The sequence below is a fragment of the Nyctereutes procyonoides genome, unplaced genomic scaffold (assembly GCF_905146905.1).
Source record: "Nyctereutes procyonoides isolate TBG_1078 unplaced genomic scaffold, NYPRO_anot_genome, whole genome shotgun sequence".
NCBI lineage: Eukaryota > Metazoa > Chordata > Mammalia > Carnivora > Canidae > Nyctereutes > Nyctereutes procyonoides.
In genome coordinates this window covers 7,965,028-7,985,265 of record NW_026575151.1, presented here as the reverse complement: position 1 = coordinate 7,985,265, position 20,238 = coordinate 7,965,028, and the positions used below count along the sequence as shown (strand labels likewise).

Sequence of the window (20,238 nt, the reverse complement as noted above, 5' to 3'; positions counted from 1 at the left end):
CAGGTGAAAGGCTTACTTTGCATCCTTCTGTGTGGAAATACATCAGAATGGAGAGGTAAGGAAGAAAGAGAGTCTGTAAAAATTTGACTCAAAGATTTAAGTAATTAGGCTCTGAATGCTGGTGAGGCCTGACAAGGTCTGTCAGCTGCCTGTAAAGTGATGTGACACAGTGACATGTGGTAGTTGGCGTTCACTGGTCCTTTTGTTTATTGACCTTTTTGATATGTAGCTTATCTGATTCAAATTTAGCTTTTGAAATAAATCTTGTTCCTTATTATAAAATATAAATCTAATGTATAAAACTCTGATAATATAGAAGAAAAATATCCGTGATCACATTTACCTGGATAGTATTATCATCACAGTTAACCTTGTTATCTAATAAATATGAGTTTATGGTAGGACTCTGATTTTTGTCCCTCTGCTGTATCCTCAGCATCTATGAATGCCCAGAAGAATGCTCAATAAATAATTGTTGAGTGAATGAATGAAGATATGCATCAAATATTTTTCTTCACAGTCAGTACACATTAGAAAAAGATTCCCCTCACTCCCCTTGATCTTTATGGGCCCTCGAAAAGAAAAATATATGTTTCTATGTTTTTATTAGCCTTTCTTTACTTTCTTTGGCTTTGACTCATGGATTGAATTTTTAAATATTTCTAGGCATACTTTAATCTTTTGACTCCCCTTCCTAAATGCAAAACTGAGCATAGACTTTAAGGGACAAGCGGAATACAGAAGAGGACAACTTTCCAGATCTTGTATTTTATGATCTATTTAGCAATCTGAGCATCCTCTTGAATTTTAAATAGCAGGGTTAGATAGTTGACTCATAGCCTGTGTTGCAGTGTGACACCTGGCTTTTTCCCATCCCCCTTAGAAAGAAGCCCATTTTTTCTCTGTGGTTTTCAGGATTGATGCATTGCTGGCGTTTTTCCTTTATCACATCAGAGTTTCTTCTGCCTTTTTTTTTTTTTCCTTTTCTCAATGCATATCGACTTCCTCACTGAGGAAGTTTATATGTATCAAAACAAATTTCATGTTACTTTTCATTACACCATTTTTAGTGTTGTAACTAACAATTAAATAAACAAAAATATCTTGGCTATCTTTCAAAATTGAAAATGCTCCAGCTCTTATTCAATTTGGAAATCACCCGAGACAAATTGTTATTGCTGGTTTCAACTGAGTTGTGTGTCCTGTCTCCATGCACACTTTGATAACTCCTGGGTAGAAAGAGAGGAAGAAAATCTCATTACTTAAAAATTCAAATGAAATCAATCGTATAAGAATAATTATATATTATATATTTTACTAGCTTTGAAATTGAATGACTTTGCACTTTGTCAATCTAGCTAAGCCAGAAATAGAATATTTCCCAGGGTTCCCTTCTCTGTATGGTTCTGAGTTAGGCTTGGTCACACAGGAAATCAGTGTTAGATCTGAAATGCAGAAATGAGTAGCAGCCGTATTTCTGCTCTGGAGGTCATCCAAGACCAAGCCATAGTGGCAGCTCAGGCACTGTTGCTGATCTGCTGGTCATCTAGTTGGTGAAGGGTAGCAGCCAAGTCAGTTTCCTCCAGATGCAGCCAAATTGTCTATAGGCATATGCAAATCCCAAGTCAGGTATAGATGAAGGGAACCAGCTTATCCCAGAGGCCACCCATATGACCAAGATGGCAACCATGAAAGACAGAAGCTGGTTCCCCTGTGTCCTCCTGAATTCTGGTTTGTTATCACAAACTATAGTTTTTCCTCTGGGATACCAGTGTGTCTTCTTGAGTCCACTGTGCCCTTGTTGCCCCCGCTTTCCATTTTTCCTTCCCAGTTTAGTAGTTTAAAAAAACATTTCTTAACTCAAAGATTCTGTAAGTTAGAAACTGGGGAGTTGTATTTGTGGCTACTCTGGCTGATGGACTGTCACTAGGTACAATCAAGGTGTAGGCCAAAGTTCCGGTATCATCTGGGGGCTTAGCTGGGGGAGCATCTGCTTCTAATCTCACTTCCGTGGTCATTGGCAGGATTCAGCTCTTCATGGACTGTGGGATTGAGAGCTTCACTTGATCACTGGCTGTTGGCCAGAGACTCCTTTAGTTATTTGCCACATGACCTTTCCAGAGAGCAGTTCACATCATGGCAGCTGGTTTCCATCAGAGCAAGCAGATGAGAGAGGAAGGGGAGTGAAGAGAAGGGAAGCAGAGTCACTTTGTAATTTACTCTTAGAAGTGACATCCCATCATTTTTATTGTATTCTGTATGTTACTGGGCTCAGTCAACAATTAAGAGGAATTATAAAAGGGCACAAATGCCATAAACAGGGATCACGAAAAGCCATCTTTGAAGCTGTCTACCATACCCTTTCAGATCAAAAGGCCATCTTGTTATATGCTGTGCACATTCCCTCTATTTTTTTTAACATTTTATTTATTCATGAGAGACACAGAGAGAGAGAGAGACACAGAGACACAGGCAAAGGGAGAAGCAGGTTCCCTGCAGGGAGCCCAATGCGGGACTTGATCCCGGATCCCAGGATCATGACCTGTGCCAAAGGGAGATGCTCAACCGCTGAGCCACCCTGGCTTCTCTACCCCCTCTCTTTTAAAAAAGAACTAGGAATCATTTTCCCCAAAGCATCTTCACAGGAGGATGTGGAGTATAACCTTTGTCTAATGAAGGGAATCATAAATTTATACACAGGAAACTCACAAAGTTTTTAAAGGAAATGTATCAGCTTGGAATAAACAGAGACAGATTGAAAAAAGCCTTATCTACCACCAAACAGCTACAGACAAGAAACAGGCTAAGCAGTCTACTCAGTTGCAAATTGCAGCCATATCTTATTAAAAAGGAAGGATGACTTGAAAGGCAGAACCAAGATTCTATGCAATAAGGCCAAGAGCTATGAAGAACAACTTACAGGGAGCAGATAAAAGGTTCTATGCGTCAGACCAGATTTCAATATTTGATGGACTAGAAACTGCTTTGTGCCTCCCATCTTCTCCCTCTCTGAATGCAGGTACCTGTTGTGGTTATCCTTTGATGGTCTCACCATTCAATGTTGAAAGTGTGCTGACAGATGACTTATTTACTTAGTTCACAGGCCTCCAGAACTGAAAGAACATACCCAAGGAATCACACCTAAGGACACTTATCTACACTGGGATGAATTTAGTTGGACTAGATCTTAGATCTTTAAGCCTGATGCTGTAACGAAATTATGTTCTTAGGGAGGCTCTTGGGAGGGAATGTGTTTATTTTGCATATGCGGTAATATGATTCATCTGTGACAGAAAGTGGATTGTGGCAGTTTTTAAAATTGCTTGTAAATTCTTTGAAACTCTCTTCATTAAGTATATGTTCCCTTTCCTCAAATGTGGGTGGGCTTTAAGTGTTTCCACCAATAGTGATTTGTTATATGGTCCTAGTAACTGGAACTAAGCCATGAAAAACCGTAACAGTGAATGAAATGCATATTTGAAGCCAATTGTTTAGCTGTGAGGACAATCAGCAGTGAGTCTGTTTATAATTATTTTCGGATCTTGTGTGAATGAAATAATGAATGTAAATATTCCTATCACAATGCCTAGCAATAAAGAACAAGGGTTTACTATCATGCCAAAAGAAATATATGCATGTGTTTATTTCCAGATGGTTATTATCAGTGATCTACAAGTAATAATACGCTGACCCAAAGTTCAAAGGTCTACATATCCATCTCCAAGTTACAGATGAATAAGGTGTGGTTTGTCATTCACACAAATCTAAGCAGAGCTAGAATTCAAACCCAGATCTTTTAAACTACAAATCTCTTACTTTCCACCACTACATTTTTCTCCTTCCAGACATTTTCATATTTAGATAAAAGATGAAAAAAACTACAATTATGAAAAGTTGGCCCCACAGAGAAGAGGCTAAACAATGAAAATTTAACTTTGCACTGGAAAAAAGAGAACAGGAATGATTTAATGATTAGGAATATGGTGAGTTTGTTTATTGGGGGATTAGGAATATGATGGGTTCTGTATTTTTGAAGAATATGCTTACATATATATATATATCCTTAGTTCATAAAAAATTAGAATTCAGAAATGTAAGTGAACTCTTAATAAAGCACTTCATTTTGGTGAGGATTATTAATTCTTCATTTTAGGTACTGAAGTTTGATCAACCATCTTCACTTCATGATTTAAAAGAAAAAGATAAATACTGGATTTAATTGGAACAACTCTATGTGCAGATACCAAATAATACATGGGTTCAAGGCTAAATGGTCACTGAGTCTCTTTTAATTCTAGTAGAGACAGTAACAGTAGCTTCCACCTATGCAGCATTGATTATTTCACAGATGTCAGCAATGGACTCTTTAGGTATCTTTCTTAATCCCTGAAACAGGCGACTAAAGCAGGTACTGCTTTACTATGTCTTCTTCTACAGGTAAGAAAACTGGTACTCTACTCAAAGAAGTGAATGCAGTTTCCCAAGGTCACCCAGCTAGGAAATAATGGAATTGGGATTATATGATGGTTCAATCTCTCATTTCTTCATTTTTATAAAGTAATCTAAAGGAAACAAAATAAAACCACATGTGGAGATTACATAGTGAAATGGTCAATCACAGGCAAAATAAAACTGTAGCCTCCAAGTTGCTTTTATTTGTATATATGTAAGTCTTTTTTGAAATACAACATTGACCTCCTTTGAGAATATCATTGCTATTATAACTGTATAGTTCTAATATCCATCCAATGCATAAATTTTCTACATTTATAGGTGAGTAATTTAAAAATATATACATGGAAAAAACATACAGTGCTTACAAACAAATGCAAATAAAAATCTTTAAAAATCTTAGAAATTCATTAAGCAGGTTATGTTGATCCTATTAAAAATGGTTAGTCTATGTACAATACATAATCTTTAAAAATACTACTCCAGGAAACAAAAATTCTTTGGTTCAGCAAAAGGATTCTCTAAATGTGGAAATTCAATTTGTTAAGGATGCGCCTTCTTGGGTTGGGCCTCACTTAACTGGTTTGGCTCTTTAGGAAGCATCTAGCTAAGTCTTTCTGAATGCTGAAATATGGGTGGAGAGTGGGTAGAGGTTGCTTTTCCCATAGAACATTAGCATGTGAAAATATAACCAGAAGCTTGAATAATGCAGGAACTTAGATGTTATTTTTACCCTGCCAGATCAAAAAGACACAGAGAAAATCTGCTTCCCATCCATTTGGTGGGATTGTGGTCAATGCATAATAACATTCTCTAGTAAAGTTCTTAGTAAAGTTCTTAGGCATCCAGTCTAGTCTATTCATTGTCTGGAAGATTACAGAGAGGAGACAGAAGGGCACATGCTGGATGCTCCTTATACTGAAGTCCTGTCACCTCCCCAGCGGTTTGTCTACCTTAAAAATCTAAAATTATAAACACATCCATGACTCACATCTCTTTAAAAAGTTATTGATGCAATAGTGATTATAGGGCATCAACATGAGCCAATGAGATTTTTCATTAAAAATTAACTGTGGTTATTCTATGCTCTTGATTTCTTAATGGCAACAAACACAGAACTGGCCAAAATATCTCAGTTTTAAAGAGTCAGTAACCTTACCTATTAGAAATTATTCTCCTCCATATTTAATGGGAAGGAAAGGCCTTCACAAATTTGGGCCTACAGGTTTTCTACTTTGTGAAAATATTTAGTATATAAGATAAAACCTTTCCAAAGGCCCATCACTTGACCACACATTATAACTATCTTTAACTAGGCTTTTCAAAAGTCTCTGAGGTACCGCAGCTGGTCACAAAACAAAAAATATTTTTTGCTTTATTTTTTCAAAGTTCCTCAATGGAATATAATTACTGGCTGGGTGAATTAACTCATTTATGTTAGGAAGTGGTACCACTGACTAATACTTAAACTTGCCTTTCCCCAGACTAGTAACAGGAGCACATTAATATGTTTCTAGGTTGAATGCAGGTGAAAATCAAGAGTTTCTATCGACTACAAAGATTTCTGCAAACCATGGCTCGGAGATGCCATAATGCTCACATGGAATTGTTGGGAGCAGGGAAGTTTTCCAAAGTTCACCCTGTTCTTCCTTCCATTTGCATGACTTAGTTGCTCAAAGACAAGACACTTCTTAAACTTTATTAGGACTCAAAGGAGACAAATATGATTGAGATGGAGCAACAGATTGCAGAGAAAATGATGCCCCATCAAGAAAAATGGTTCTGATTGTGGAGAGGGGAATAGAATAGCCTCCAACATTTGAGAAAAGCAAAGAATAGAATACATGAATAATTCAGAGCATATAAATGAGACATTATAATTCAGAACCACCTTCATATCCACATTGTCCACCCAGCTCTTGGGCAGGGATTTCTCTTCCCTAATGGTCTTCCAAAAGACATTATAATACTCCAAAGAGAGAAATCATCACTATTGGATTATTGGTCCTTATAGTCCTCTTCTGGATGTATAGGCAATAATCATCTTTTCTTCTATCAGAAGTCTTTATCCCAGCCTGACAGCTCATCTGGAGGCACCCCCTTTTCAGGGGGATACTTGTCGAAGTAGCTGTGGTCTGTGGGTCCACTGAGCTAAGAGAGTAAGAATTAAACCAAAAGTGAGGATAACATTGACTAAGCATGCTATTAGATATGGGTAATGCTTTTTTTTGTATCTGAACACTGCTTTTATACTGCAATCACTGGTAAGTTAAATGTAAGAGAAAGAGGACCAATTGTCATTTTTGAGTCACAATCTCAGTCTCTGAGATCTCCCCTTTAGACCAAATCCGGTCACTGCATTACATTCAATAGAAGCCACCCTGGCCTGAGGAGGTATGTCTAAAAGAAAAGGTGATAGAAAATTTTTTTTCAGACTGAAAAACATTTTAGTATGTTTTTTTTTTATGATGGAAGCAATGCCTTTTTTTAAAAAAATTTTTTATTTATTTATGATAGTCACAGAGAGAGAGAGAGAGCCAGAGACACAGGCAGAGAGAGAAGCAGGCTCCATGCACCGGGAGCCCGACGTGGGATTCGATCTCAGGTCTCCAGGATCGCGCCCTGGGCCAAAGGCAGGCGCCAAACCACTGCGCCACCCAGGGATCCCCCTGGAAAACATTTTAAAAGCAAATGTTTTTTTGCTTTTAAAGGTTTTTTTAAACGTTTAAAATGTTTAAAAAAGGTTTTTTTAAAAAATCAAAATTTGTAACTTTTAAATCCTTTATCTACTTTGTAAAAGTTTCTCACCAACCTTGATTTTTTTTTTTTTTACCAACCTTGAATTTTTATATGGTTAGTTGACCCATATAAAGTTTCCAGAATCCCAAACAAAGGGTCAATTCAAAATATTATTGACCCTGTTGAAAGAGTGAAATGATTCTGGAATTAAACTCTTTTGCAAATCAGGTGATTTTTGATTCTTTACATTCAAACAAATTTTTTAAAGTACCCGATTGAATTCTCAGCAGATACATCAATATCAGATACTACTTACAATGAATCATAATGTGTTTTTTTTTGGGAGAGTGGGGAGATCACTCAGAAGGCATTCAAAGTGACATTGCTATTATAAAATTCTCCACTCCCAGTTACTAATTTATGTGAACACAGCTCTCAGCACTTACACCCATAGCATTTTAAAAAGGAATAGAATTGATGTGGAGCCTGATCCCCATTTTTTTAATAAGTAACATTTCTCCCACGGGACATAAATAATTTCTTTTTAAGAAATATTTTTTAAATACTTATTTTAAATTTTGCAACATATATCTGTTGTTTGATACTCGGTGCTATAAAAATGTAATTACAATGGAACCCAGAAGAAATATTTCTGTTGTCACAGAAATTCTTATTGTCACAGGAATTTTAAAATTTAGAAAATTGCAGTTGAAAGCCATTTAAAGAATAATCAAATATTGGCAGGCATAAAAAGATTTTTACATAAGAGGAAACTTTTTAGGGAAGATGGATAGAAATATAAGAATATAAATTCAGAGAGGAAAAGGAATTATGTAATATTGCCGTCTGTGTATTTTAAATGGCTATTTTGAATGGCTAGTGAGCATCAAATCTCACTGGTATTAAGATTACATTATATATATCTAAAGGAGTAATATTTTACTTTAATATGTCAATATTTACAACAAACTAGAAATCACATCCTCCGCAACAATTTAAACATACGGTAAGAGAATTGAGAGGTCAATCTAAAAATGTACAAGGAGAGACATAGATCTTTGAAATTCCTTTAACACAGCATAGAGTCTATAGGGTGTTGACCAAAATCATTTCTGAGTCATTCTCTGTGCCCTCCCAGCCCTAAGTTAGCAGATGTTCTGTTTTCTCTAGAGCTGTGATGTCCAACCAGCAAGAGGTGGTGATCAAGCACCTGAAAGGTGGCTAGTCCAATTGAGACTGCTATAAAATCCATTTGGGATTTCAAAAACAATATAGAAAAATAAATGTGATGTCTCAGTATTTTATGCTGATTCCATATCAAAATGGTCATTTTCTGATATACTGAACTAATTTAACTTAATTTCACCTATTTCATTTTACCTGTGGCTAAACAGAAAATTTTAAATCATGCTAGGATTCATATTATACTTCTAGAGATCTCTGTTAGCCTGACCAATGCTGAGTACCTGTGGACTTAGATTTATATGTAATTGGTTCCTGCGAGCTGAGCTGATCTCCATGAAAGATGAACTACTATTTAGTCCCTGTAAAATTGCTAGGACATTTTCACTTAATTTATAAAAAGTATTTAAAACATCTTAGATGTGGTACATCAAAACATACCTCTACTCTGTTTACAAAAATAAAAACTAGAACAAAATCAAGAAAACAATATAGTGGAGACCATACCTCTCTCTGTAAAGGTGATGGAAGGTTCCGCGCTTTCAGGCCCTCCCAATTGAAACCGTTTAACCACCTGAGAAGTAAAAAGAGTACAGAAGAATATTACTTGCCTGATACACTATTAGCATATTAAGTTATCCATCGGTCCATTTTGTTGCCTTCCCCCTGCCCACAACAGTGCAGTGGCAAGTGGTCAGGGGGGAAAGTGTATGACCATGTTGGTTGTCTGGTCTCATAGTGAATCCAGGCCCGCTAACCTCAAGGGGCTAGTTAATGCTGCCCAGAAACTGGTCTAGATTTCCCTGTTGTCCCACTCCCTTAGACTCATAATTCATCCTTTGCCCTCTCTCCTCAAACTTCCAGAAACTTCCATCCTCACTCCCAAATGATGACCTGGCTCCCTATTTCACTGAGAAAACAGGGCTGCCACAATCTTCTACCAGTTTCTCTGCCTGCCTGCCCACATCTGTGTGTTCCCTTCTCTCTTGCAACAAGAGTTAACTGCCTTTGCTTCTAGGGAAGGTCAGTTCAGCTCCTCCACTGTGTACTTGATCCTGTGGGCTCTTCGACTCAAGAGCATGCCTCTGCCATGCTCCTCACTCTTGAATCTTCAATGTCTATCTGCTCAATCATTCCCATCAGGATGGAAACATTTTATTTCGTCAACCACAAAACACCCTCCCTTGACCTGAGTTCTCATCCAATTTGCATTTTATTTCTCTCCTTCCACATAAGGAGAACTCCTTGAAAGTTATCCACTCTACTCATTTTCTCCTAACTACACTACAATCAGCATCCACCCTCCTCCACTCCTGTGAATCTCCTCAACTCTCCATTTTTGTCTTACTCAACCTATGAGCATTTATTGCTGTTCATTACTCACACTTCCTGAAATATCTTTTTTGCTTGACTTCCAGGACATGTTATTTGGCCTTCTTGGATGCTTTCCCTTGTTTCCCACTGCTATTTCCATAGGAAGCTGGTAGGTTCCAGGGCTCAGTCCTTAGACTTTCTTTTTTCAACTACTCTCACTTGCTGGGTAATCACATTCAATTTTGTGGTGTTAGCATTTACATATCTACTGGTTACTATTTCCATTTCCAATCAAGACCTCCCAGGCTAATAGCTATAGCTGCTATTTATCATCTCCCAAGCAGGTGTCTAACCTGCATCTAGCATGTATCTGGACCACACTGGAGCTCCAAATGTGCCCCAAGGAGCTCGCCCCAACTCTTCTGGTTACTCAAACCAAAGACCTTGGAGCTGTCCTCTTTCTTACACCCTACCTCAGTCTATATGCAAATCTTGTCAGTGTTACCTTCAAAATATATCTGAATTTGGAATCGAAAAAATTCTCATCACCTTCACTCCACCAGTACAGGCGAAGCTACTACTACTATTCCCCACCTGTATTATTGTAATAACCTCCTAATAGGTCCTCCTGCTTTTTGTCCATGGGAGATAACCAAGCAGCAAGTGTGATCATATAAAACATGTCAGGTCACATCAGGCCTTTGTTCAAAGTCCCCCAGTGCTTCCCATTTTTCTTAGCATGAAAGGCAAAGCCTTTAGGATAACCCCAGAGGCCTTGCACATCATTCTTTCCACCAGCACCCCATCCCCCAGCTCACCACTGTCCTACTTTCCTTCCTCCCTCCCTCCTCACCATTCTTCCAACAAGCTAGAGATGCTCCCACATTCAGACCCATGCACTCAATCAAAGCTAGATGGTTCCTTTCCCAGATTTCCACATGGTTTGTTCCTTCAACATCTTCAGGCCTTTTCTCAAAGATCATTTTCTTAGTGAGGCCTTCTCTGACCATCTAAAGTAATATTTCACCTCTCTATGCAACCCCACTTCCTATCCTCCCTGCTTTAGTTTTCTCCTTAGCTCTTACTGCTATTGGATGCTTCTGCTGTATACTTTACTTCATTCTGTCATTTATATGACACCCTATGTTATTTACTTCAGTCCTGTTCATTCTGTCTTCCCACTAGAATGCTAGCTCCACGGGGCAAGGATTTTAATCTATTTCCTTTCCTTCTGTGTCCCTCACTCTTGGAGCAGGACTTGTCATCAAACCAGGTTCAATAAATGTCTGTTGAATAACTGAATGACTCTGCAAGAGAACACACTTACACAGATCCTCTTATTCTCACATCTTAGAATCTGCCTTGGTGGTGATGTTCCTGGTGATGTGTATACAAAAAACTCCAAGATAAAAAGATGTTTTTCAATAATCTGCAATGAGGTTAAGCTGATGGCCAGATGAAGTTTTGTTGTTTTTTTGTTTTGTTTTGTTTTGTTTTTTTCCATTTATTGCTTCCACAGAACTAATCTAAAAGAAATGATCTAGTCTTTAGGACCCATGTCAAACACGGTGGGCTGGAAATGCAACCATGTAAGTGAGGAGGCCTTGCTTCTCTTGGACATAATGTATCCTGTCTCTCAGGAACATGGAATAATACTGTTCTATACCCAATGATATTTTCTACTAGAACAGTGAGATCAAGGCAGCTAGCCAAAGGCAATTTGGTCCCAGGCATTGGGAAAAAACAAAGATCCTGCTTTTCAGATATTTTTATTTTGGTAGAAGGTGCCAAACAAAAATAAATAAATAAAACAAAATTTCAGATACTAATAAGTACTAGGAAGATAAAGGAGAATAAAGTGGTGCCTGATGGCTGGAATGGGATGGGCTGGGAGTGGCTAGAATGAAGAGAAGGGGAGAGCCATGGGAAGACTTGTGGCAAGGGCCTTTTAATGGCTGAGTAATATTCCATGATATATCTCTATCTATCCATATCCATATCTATATATCTATATATCTATATCTATATCTACATCTACATCTATATCACGTTTTCTTTATCCCAGGGCCTTTTAAATGGGATAGAAATGAGCTGAAGTATAGTGAATAGAGAGGAAACTAGGGGGGAAAAAGGTATCTGAGAACTGGCCAGGCCTTGTAGCACACAGTACAGAATCAGGATTTTAAACTTAATGGGAAATCATTAGAAAGTTCTACGCAAATGACAGATCTAAGTACATTTTCAAAAGATAATTCTGACTGCTATGTGGAGCATGACCACAGAAGGCTGTGATGAGGCAGGGTGGTGGTAGAGGTGTGAGACTGAAGATTGGGGAACCTGGGTGGCTGTCAGCCACACCAAAAATTGTGCTCTTCCATCTTTTCTAATCCCTTCTTACCCCTGGAGTTGGTTTCGTTCAGTTCTTGACTAGAATTTCCATTCCAAGTCTGAGCTTAGCAAGAGAAAAAGTACTGTAAACAGGGAAGGCTCTAGTACATTCCATTTCAGATGCCATTCTTAACCCAAGGTGTCATTTCAGTATAAGCTGCTGAGACACTAATCAAAGAGTAAAAGTCAGACAGCAACCCCAGCTATAAGGCTTTCCCTGTCCTTGCTAAAACAACACAGAGTCCTCTCCTTGATCCACCCATCAGTTTCTTTGCATAGACTGAAGCTCCATTTTTAGGGACTTCTAGGTGCATAGTTATGTGGAATCTTTTCTTTTGCCACCAGATACTGCCACAATTTCTTTTAACATATTTTACAGTGCTCTCTACCCAGAAGTTATCCCATAAATATCAATAAAAATCATTACTGTTACCCTACTGATTCAAAGAGCCTATACATTTCTTGCTGAGTACTTGTTACAATTTGACTTACGGCAATATTGACTTAACATGAGTGGTCATTCACTTAACACTTGGCCTTTTGACACTAACCACATTTTAAGTAACACAAGTGCCAGCATGCATTCAAGTGTAAAAAATATTCACCAAAGAAATATTAGCAGCAATGGCATATAAATTGCTTCTTCATTTTTAGAAGACTTGTAGAAGCTATTCTTGAAAGCAATTTCAGCAGCTAGAAATATTAAAGGTAACATTAAGGCACTTGAAACAAATTATTATTCCTCTATCTAGCAGGAAAAATTTAACTGTCCCCTACAAATATATTATCCTTCTTTTCAGATGAGTGTTGGAGGACATGATCGGTGCCTCATTTATAAGTTAGGCTCAGTAAGAGGGGATGGAGGAGCTCTGATTATTTTTAGTTAAGAAGATTTGACTCAGAACAGACAAACATAACAATATGCCATGTGAAACTGTATCATTTTTAAATACAAAGTTAAAATGAATGGTTCTCTGAGGGGGGAAAAACATATATTTTACTTTAGAGGAGAGTGGGAAAATCTGATGGCAAATTTCAGAATGATTTTCTTTTAATTCCAAGGGTCTAGAGAGTAAAGAAGCTGTAAGCCTTGGAGACTTATGGAAGGTTTTAGAACACTCCTACGTAAAGGCAGGGAGAGATCTATTTTTCAGCTTTATTTCTTAAGAAGCACTACAAAAATCAGATGAAATAATGTCAGTGAGTTCCCTCGGCTCACTGAAAGACACTGTGTAAATTTGGTACATCTTATTACTGAACCCTACCCCATTCACTGCACTCTGACTCTACCCTTGCATGACCAAGAATATCCTGCCAGTTAAGAGGAGTGGGCAAATTAATCCCTACAGGGAAGGAAATTCAAAATTCTTCATTACCAAGCTGAGGTGAGAAAATCCTTTAGCATCCATTTGCATGTGCACCCAATCACAATTTGACAGGTACATTTAAATAAGCTTCAGATAAATAAGAAAGGAAAGATAAGAGCAGAGCCTGTTAACCCAACCACCCAGGAGCAAAACATGAAGAAGCTTCTTTAATGAGAGAAAGGAGGAAAATACATTGGAAGAATGACTAATTGACGGGACACTTGTTTGCTCGATATGCATAGTGTGTTTCTGTGTCATTTTATAACGAGAAAAAAATTATGATAACACCATGGAGAAAGATAAATTGGAATCTAAGACAAATAGTGAGCACCATGGAGAAAGATAAATTGGAATCTAAGACAAATAATGAGCTCTACAAAGAAGCAATCCAAAAGATGACAAAGAACAATAAAAATACTATAAACATTTTGATGTCTAAAATGCACAGACGAGTCTGTCTCTATCATCCCTACTCCCTCTTAACACACCCTTGAGGCAAAGCCCAATATGAATTTACAATGTTGAGTACATGGCTTTATTTCAAGTAAGTTCATGAATAGATAGAGCAAGGTTGGCAGCCTGGGGGATTTTTTTTTTTTTTGAAGCTGCACCACTACTGTTAAGCAAAATAATAGTGTTCCTTTTCAGAAGCTTTTCTCCCTTTCTTTCCACACTGTATTATGTACCTCTAATTCTTCAGTAAAAAAATAGACAGATAGGAATGAAATACTGAAAGGTGTTTTCATTTCTGAATATCAACACTTCAGTGTGTTCACAGGATTTCAATGATGAAATTCTCAAATTTAGTTTGTCTACTAGCACTATCAATAGGTGATATTTTTTGTATATTTGTGAGCAACATTAAAACATCTTGAGGATTGCAGGATTTAACTAGGCATCAGATTTCTTAAAAATCTGAAAAGCTTGAAATCCACACATGTAAACCAAATCAAAGAGGATAATTCACAGAAGTTATCAATGGTTCTGAAGGCCAGCTTTAGATATCCACAAACTGAAAAGATGCATGTTAGATTATTGTTTGGGGTTTTGTGAAAATCAATGTACTTACCCTAAATGTAAAATACAACACTAGCTTCAAAATTTGGAGAGCTAGTTAAAGGAAAATTATATTTAAAATAAACACATATTATTAACTAAAATTGAAACAATACTATTTAAGAGTTGATTTCTCTTTAATATTGATAACAGTGACTACATTGTACTGTAAGCACAAATCAAAGGTCAAAATTAAAATTTAATTCCTCTGTAGAATCCAAGTTGATATTTTTTTTAAAGCTTTTTTTTTTAAATTTTTATTCATTTATGATAGTCACAGAGAGAGAGAGAGAGAGAGAGAGAGAGGCGCAGAGACATAGGCAGAGGGAGAAGCAGGCTCCATGCACCGGGAGCCCGATATGGGATTCGATCCTGGGTCTCCAGGATCGCGCCCTGGGCCAAAGGCAGGCGCCAAACCGCTGCGCCACCCAGGGATCCCCAAGTTGATATTTTTTAAAAATAATAAGAGGTGCCTGGGCGGCTCAGTTATTTGAGTGTCCGACCCTTGATCTCAGCTCAGGTCTTAATCTCAAGGTTGTGAGTTCAGGCCCTACATTGAGCTCCACACCCATTGTGGAACCTACTTTAAAAATAAAGAATAAAAAATAGCAGTGTATACAGAGCTAAGTCACTATAACTTAAAGATGTGATTTTTGTCACTTGTTTCAGAACTTCATCCATTCTTGATGTGAATTTTCAACATTAGACAAATCACTTTGAAACTGTACCTACCAAAACACAAATTAAAAATAAAACACTAAAAAGGAAAAATTGAGCGTCTGTAAAGGGATCCTTGTGACCTACAATGGAAGCTTTAAGATTACATTCTTTTTTATAAATTTATATTTCTTTCTGGGTCAAGCAATAGCTACATACCTGTGTTTCTTAATATCATTAATTCCATTCTTCAGATTTCCAAGTCTTTCTGTTGGATTTTGCCTAAAATAACAATTTTAACAGGCAATTTATAATAACTATTCTTCAGTGAATTTTAAATTAAAATGTAACATTTTTCTTTATGTATTCATTCATGCATGCAACAATATTCATAGTCCAAGCAGGTGAGTATAGGGAAATGGAACACACAAGCTCCTCTCTGGTGTGTGTATTTGTATGTATAGACACAGACACATAAACACACACACACACACACACAAACCCTGGTGCTTTAGATGAGCTATGAATAAGGATGCTATCTTACCAACTATCTTACCAACTTTGCTGAGAAAACCAGGAAAGCTTTAGAGAATCATTTACATCTGAGCTGGAATCTTAGAAATATGCAGAAATTTCTGTTGGCAACCCACAGCTAGGTTTCATGTTCTAAATTTACTAAATGCGAATGCTTTAAAAAAAAGTTCAAATGTGAAAAAAAAAAGTGAAAGAAAGAAAACAATGACAAAGTGAAGTTTAAACACAAATTCCAGAAGTCTTCTGTTCTACAATATATTATTTTTAAGGATAAATAGAAAATAGGAATAATTTAAAATAAGACCAGAGAGATGCTGTTTTTTCAAAATACAGGCTGATAGAGTCTTTATCACCAACCACTGATTTTCTCACAAAAGAACAGGGTGGAAATGAATTACTCCTCTATTTAGCTAAGGTTCTTTTTGCCTAATACAGATAAAGATGATTCCCAAAGATAAACTGCAAAAGATGGATCTCTTTTAAACTGTAAGCAGGTCCTGTGAATCTGTAACATGAAGTAAACTCAAACTCCTAGTGAAGAAACGATTTTCTTTAAGGATAATTTAGCTACAAATAAAAGTACAAAAAGTCAATACATACCTAATTTTAAAATGTGTGGAAACAGAAATGAGAAGACTTCACACACTCCCCAAGAACTCTAGGTTTTAACTTTCATTCTCACCTGCAAAGCCTCCGAATCAAATCTTCCGGTCGTCTTGTTATCTTTCTGGGAAAATCCATTTTCTCAATTCCTTTGAGAATCAAGTTGTAGGTCATCATCTGGTCAATCCCAGAAAAGGGAGGGCTGGAGAAAAGCCAAAACAGGACAGACACTATGTGTGAGACACATTTACAACTTTCTTTTCTTCCCTTCCTTCCTCTCTCCTTCTTTCTTATTAGTCATTGCATAAAAAATCTGGATGTGTGGTAGAAAATAATTTCATTACACAAATTACACAAAACAGGACAGACCAATGTGTGAGACACATTTACAACTTTCTTTTCTTCCCTTCCTTCCTCTCTCCTTCTTTCTCATTAGTCATTGCATAAAAAATCTGGATGTGTGGTAGAAAATAATTTCATTACACAAATTACACACAAGCGCATACAGGTAATTGTCACTAAAGAGAAAAATAAAGGAAGAGATAGTAACAGAGAGGTGATTTTTCTTAGACACAGTAGATAGGAAAAACCTCTTTCACCAGTTGATGACTGAGTAGTGTGATATCAATGAAGAGGAGTGAATGAGCCACACCATTATCTGTAAGCAAAAGATTCAAAGACAGCAAGCACAAAGGCCATGAGTCAGGTGGGGCATGGGTTGTTCCAGGACTGGGTTGCTGGGAGAATGAGTAAGGAAGCAGGAGAGGGGTAGAAGCAATGAGGACTCTAGCATGTGAAGCTACCAGGTGATGGTAAGAGCCTAGGAATACTCTCTGAGTCAGATAACGGAGTTTACAGCAGTCAGATCAGAGTAAGCTTTTTAAAAAATGTGTCAAAAATGACCCATGACGGTGCTAGCAGTATGAGAAGGCAGGCCTCATGGCCTGAACTAGGATGGTAGGAGTGAAAGTGGTGAGATGTGGTTGGATTCTGGGTCTGTTTAGATGATAAAGCCAACAGGATTTGCCAATGGGGTGAATGTGGCGTGTAGGAGAAAGAAAGGATTCAAGAATGATGCTAAAGTGTTTTGACCCATGGAATGAAGCTATTGCTTACTAAGAGAGGAAAGGCTGGAGTAGGAGCTGGAAGTGATGATCCAGAGGTACAGAGCAGGTTATGAAATGTCCAAATAGAGTTAGGTCTTAAACATCCAAAAGGAGATGCTACACAGGCAGCTGAATTTGTGAGTCTGGCATTCCGGAAAGAGGTTAGAGCTGGAGGTGTGATTGTGGGGTGTCATCAGATAGGATTTCTGGCCATGAACCTGATGCTATCAGCCAAGGAGTGAGTAGATGGAAAAGAGATCAAGGACTGAAGGGGCCCAAAGTTGATTGGTCAGGAGGATAAGAAGGATCTGGCAATGAAGGCAGAGATGGAGCCACCAATGTGGGAAAAGAAATGAAAGAAAAAGAGGTCCTAGGAGTCACGTGAAGAGAGTACTTCCAGGGAAGTGTTGCTAAGGTGAGTAAGAAAGCATTGGGAATTGATCACTGGATGCAGATAACGTTTTAACTCACATATTTTGCTATTAACACTATATTCCATTGTGCCACTGAATTTTTGAAAATTGAAGATGACTTTCATGAACTACTCTGCTATATCTTGGCCATGCTTGAGACCTTTTGATACCAAGAGTTCCCACTTTCAATAATAAATTTGAAATAAGGTTGGTGCAACAATTTTGCAGCAATCTATGTCTTGCTTGTAAAGAAAATGAGGTACAAAAAAAAAAGAAAAGGAGGTATGAAACAAAAAAGCATTTCTATATTTTCAATACTTATATATTTACAGCTATGTTGTGTTTGTTGTGTTGTATCGTGTTTTAGTACTTCTTCTCATTTTCACTTACCTCCTGATTCTCTAGAGTTCAAGCCACTTAAGATGAATGTTTCTCATGCCCTACCCTGAAGACCTTAATTTTTTAAAAAATTTTTATTTATTTATTTATAATAGTCACAGAGAGAGAAAGAGAGGCAGAGACACAGGCAGAGGGAGAAGCAGGATCCATGCACCGGGAGCCCGATGTGGGATTCATCTCCAGGAATCGCGCCCTGGGCCAAAGGCAGGTGCTAAACCGCTGCGCCACCCAGGGATCCCCCCTGAAAACCTTTAAAAGAACAATTTCTCAAGTTCTTGACAGCTTAAAGCCTCTTTAACAACTAACTCCAAGTTACTGAGCATTCCCCCTTCCTTATTTCCTTCCTTTATTTCCATACTCCTTGTAGCAATTGTAGCTGATAAAGACTGAGTTGTATATTCTTTAGTTACCTACACAAACTATCATCTATTTCTTAGAAATGTGGCTGACAAAATTCCCAGGGACGAGAAACAAATTCTTGAAACAGAACTCCTTGTATTCCAAGACTGTAAGCAACTTTCTCTCTGAATGACAGTCTGGAAAACTTTCTCTTCTCTCCTTTAAAGTCTCAAGTAATGAGTATTTGAAAATGAATGCAGATAATTTAAAATAATCTTTCATATCTGTTTGCTCAATGCATATGGCCAAGGAAGTCGAATATACCCACAGATAATCTAACACTGAATCTGTAGAAGTTGTAAAAGTTCAAGATTTTATGAAACTCTTTTTAAGTATGTGTTGAGACCTGAATACCCATCAAAGGGCTCATTCCAGTATTTCATATGCCGTTCTATACGCAAATCCTCTCTGAAAAGAAGACAATATTTGCTTATAAAGGTAAATGATCAAATCAATTAATGACAAATGGAGAGAGAACACTGAACTGAATCCCATGGGTATGTCCATGCATTATGTTAAAAATACATACGTATAAGGCATAGGCGTGTAATGCAAAGTGTGTCATATTTAGGGTTAGAAGGTCTGGGATCAAATCCCTGACTTTAAGCAGATAGCTCTGTCCTGGCTTTCTAATCCATAACCTCTAAATCCTAAAATCATAAAAATTCCTTCTTTAACTTCCACATAAATTTGTGAAAACTAAACTGAGAAATACACATATAAGAGCTTTGTAAACTGTAATTGCTTCACAATATAATACTACATAGAGCCTATGTATGTGTGTGTGCATGTGTGGGTGTAAATGCATGTGCCTGTTTAAGCATGCATGCACACATGTTGAAAATTTGGGATACTGGATTCACTAATCTAGCCTTTTAAGCCCTCCAGGAATGACAATTCAACTTGAACTGTTAAACCTCCTGCTGAGTCTGGTCTCTGTTCATTAGCACCTCTAGAAAGCAGTTGACAAGGAGATTAAAATTTAAATCCAACCATGTTCCTTTCTCTTAGCTTTTCTGGTTAATGATTTATTGGGAAGATGGAAGAATGCAGCTAAATGTACTTTCATCGTTTAATAGATTTAACTGAAACATGATTACTGTTTGTTCAATTACAAAAAAATATTTATGAGAGGAAATAAGAATGGCCCACAGCTTCACTTCCTTTCCTGATTCTTACCAAAACCTTCCCACATTTAATGATGTTCTGTATAATAACAGGCCTGGCCATGTTAGGTAAACCAACGCAATTCTGTATTTCTTTCCTGTACCTTCCTGTAGGTTTTCTCCATGTTACAAACCAGCAAGCCTACCATATGTAAAATATACAAATGAGAAAAGTCATCATGTTTAATCAAAAGCATTTCTAAAATGTTAAACTCTTAAATGATATCTATTCTATCATTAGCAAGTTATCTGGTACTTGAGTGAACTCGCAAGTACTTACTTGCCAGTTAGGAGCTCATACACTAGAATTCCCAGGGACCAAAAATCCACACTGAAGTCATGACCTTTGTTGAGAATGACTTCAGGAGCTACATACTCAGGAGTCCCACAGAATGTCCATGTTTTCTGTCCAGATCCTATTTTCTTAGCAAATCCAAAGTCAACCTGGAAAAGAACATCAAAG

The 20,238-nt window shown here is 37.4% G+C and overlaps 1 protein-coding gene across 2 annotated transcripts in view; it reads right to left on the bottom strand.

Moving 5' to 3' along the window:
- Positions 1-4,645: 4,645 nt before the first annotated feature.
- The window catches only part of PRKG2 (protein kinase cGMP-dependent 2), a 102,711-nt gene continuing 87,118 nt past the window's right edge, over positions 4,646-20,238 (bottom strand). For both annotated transcript variants that reach the window (XM_055313229.1, XM_055313231.1), the window contains 5 exons: positions 20,056-20,219; positions 16,372-16,494; positions 15,375-15,437; positions 8,881-8,947; positions 4,646-6,603 (listed from right to left, as the gene is read on the bottom strand). In XM_055313229.1, coding sequence (XP_055169204.1) covers positions 6,508-6,603; positions 8,881-8,947; positions 15,375-15,437; positions 16,372-16,494; positions 20,056-20,219 — 513 coding nt within the window. In that variant the 3' untranslated portion in view covers positions 4,646-6,507. The remainder of the gene's footprint in view (positions 6,604-8,880; positions 8,948-15,374; positions 15,438-16,371; positions 16,495-20,055; positions 20,220-20,238) is intronic.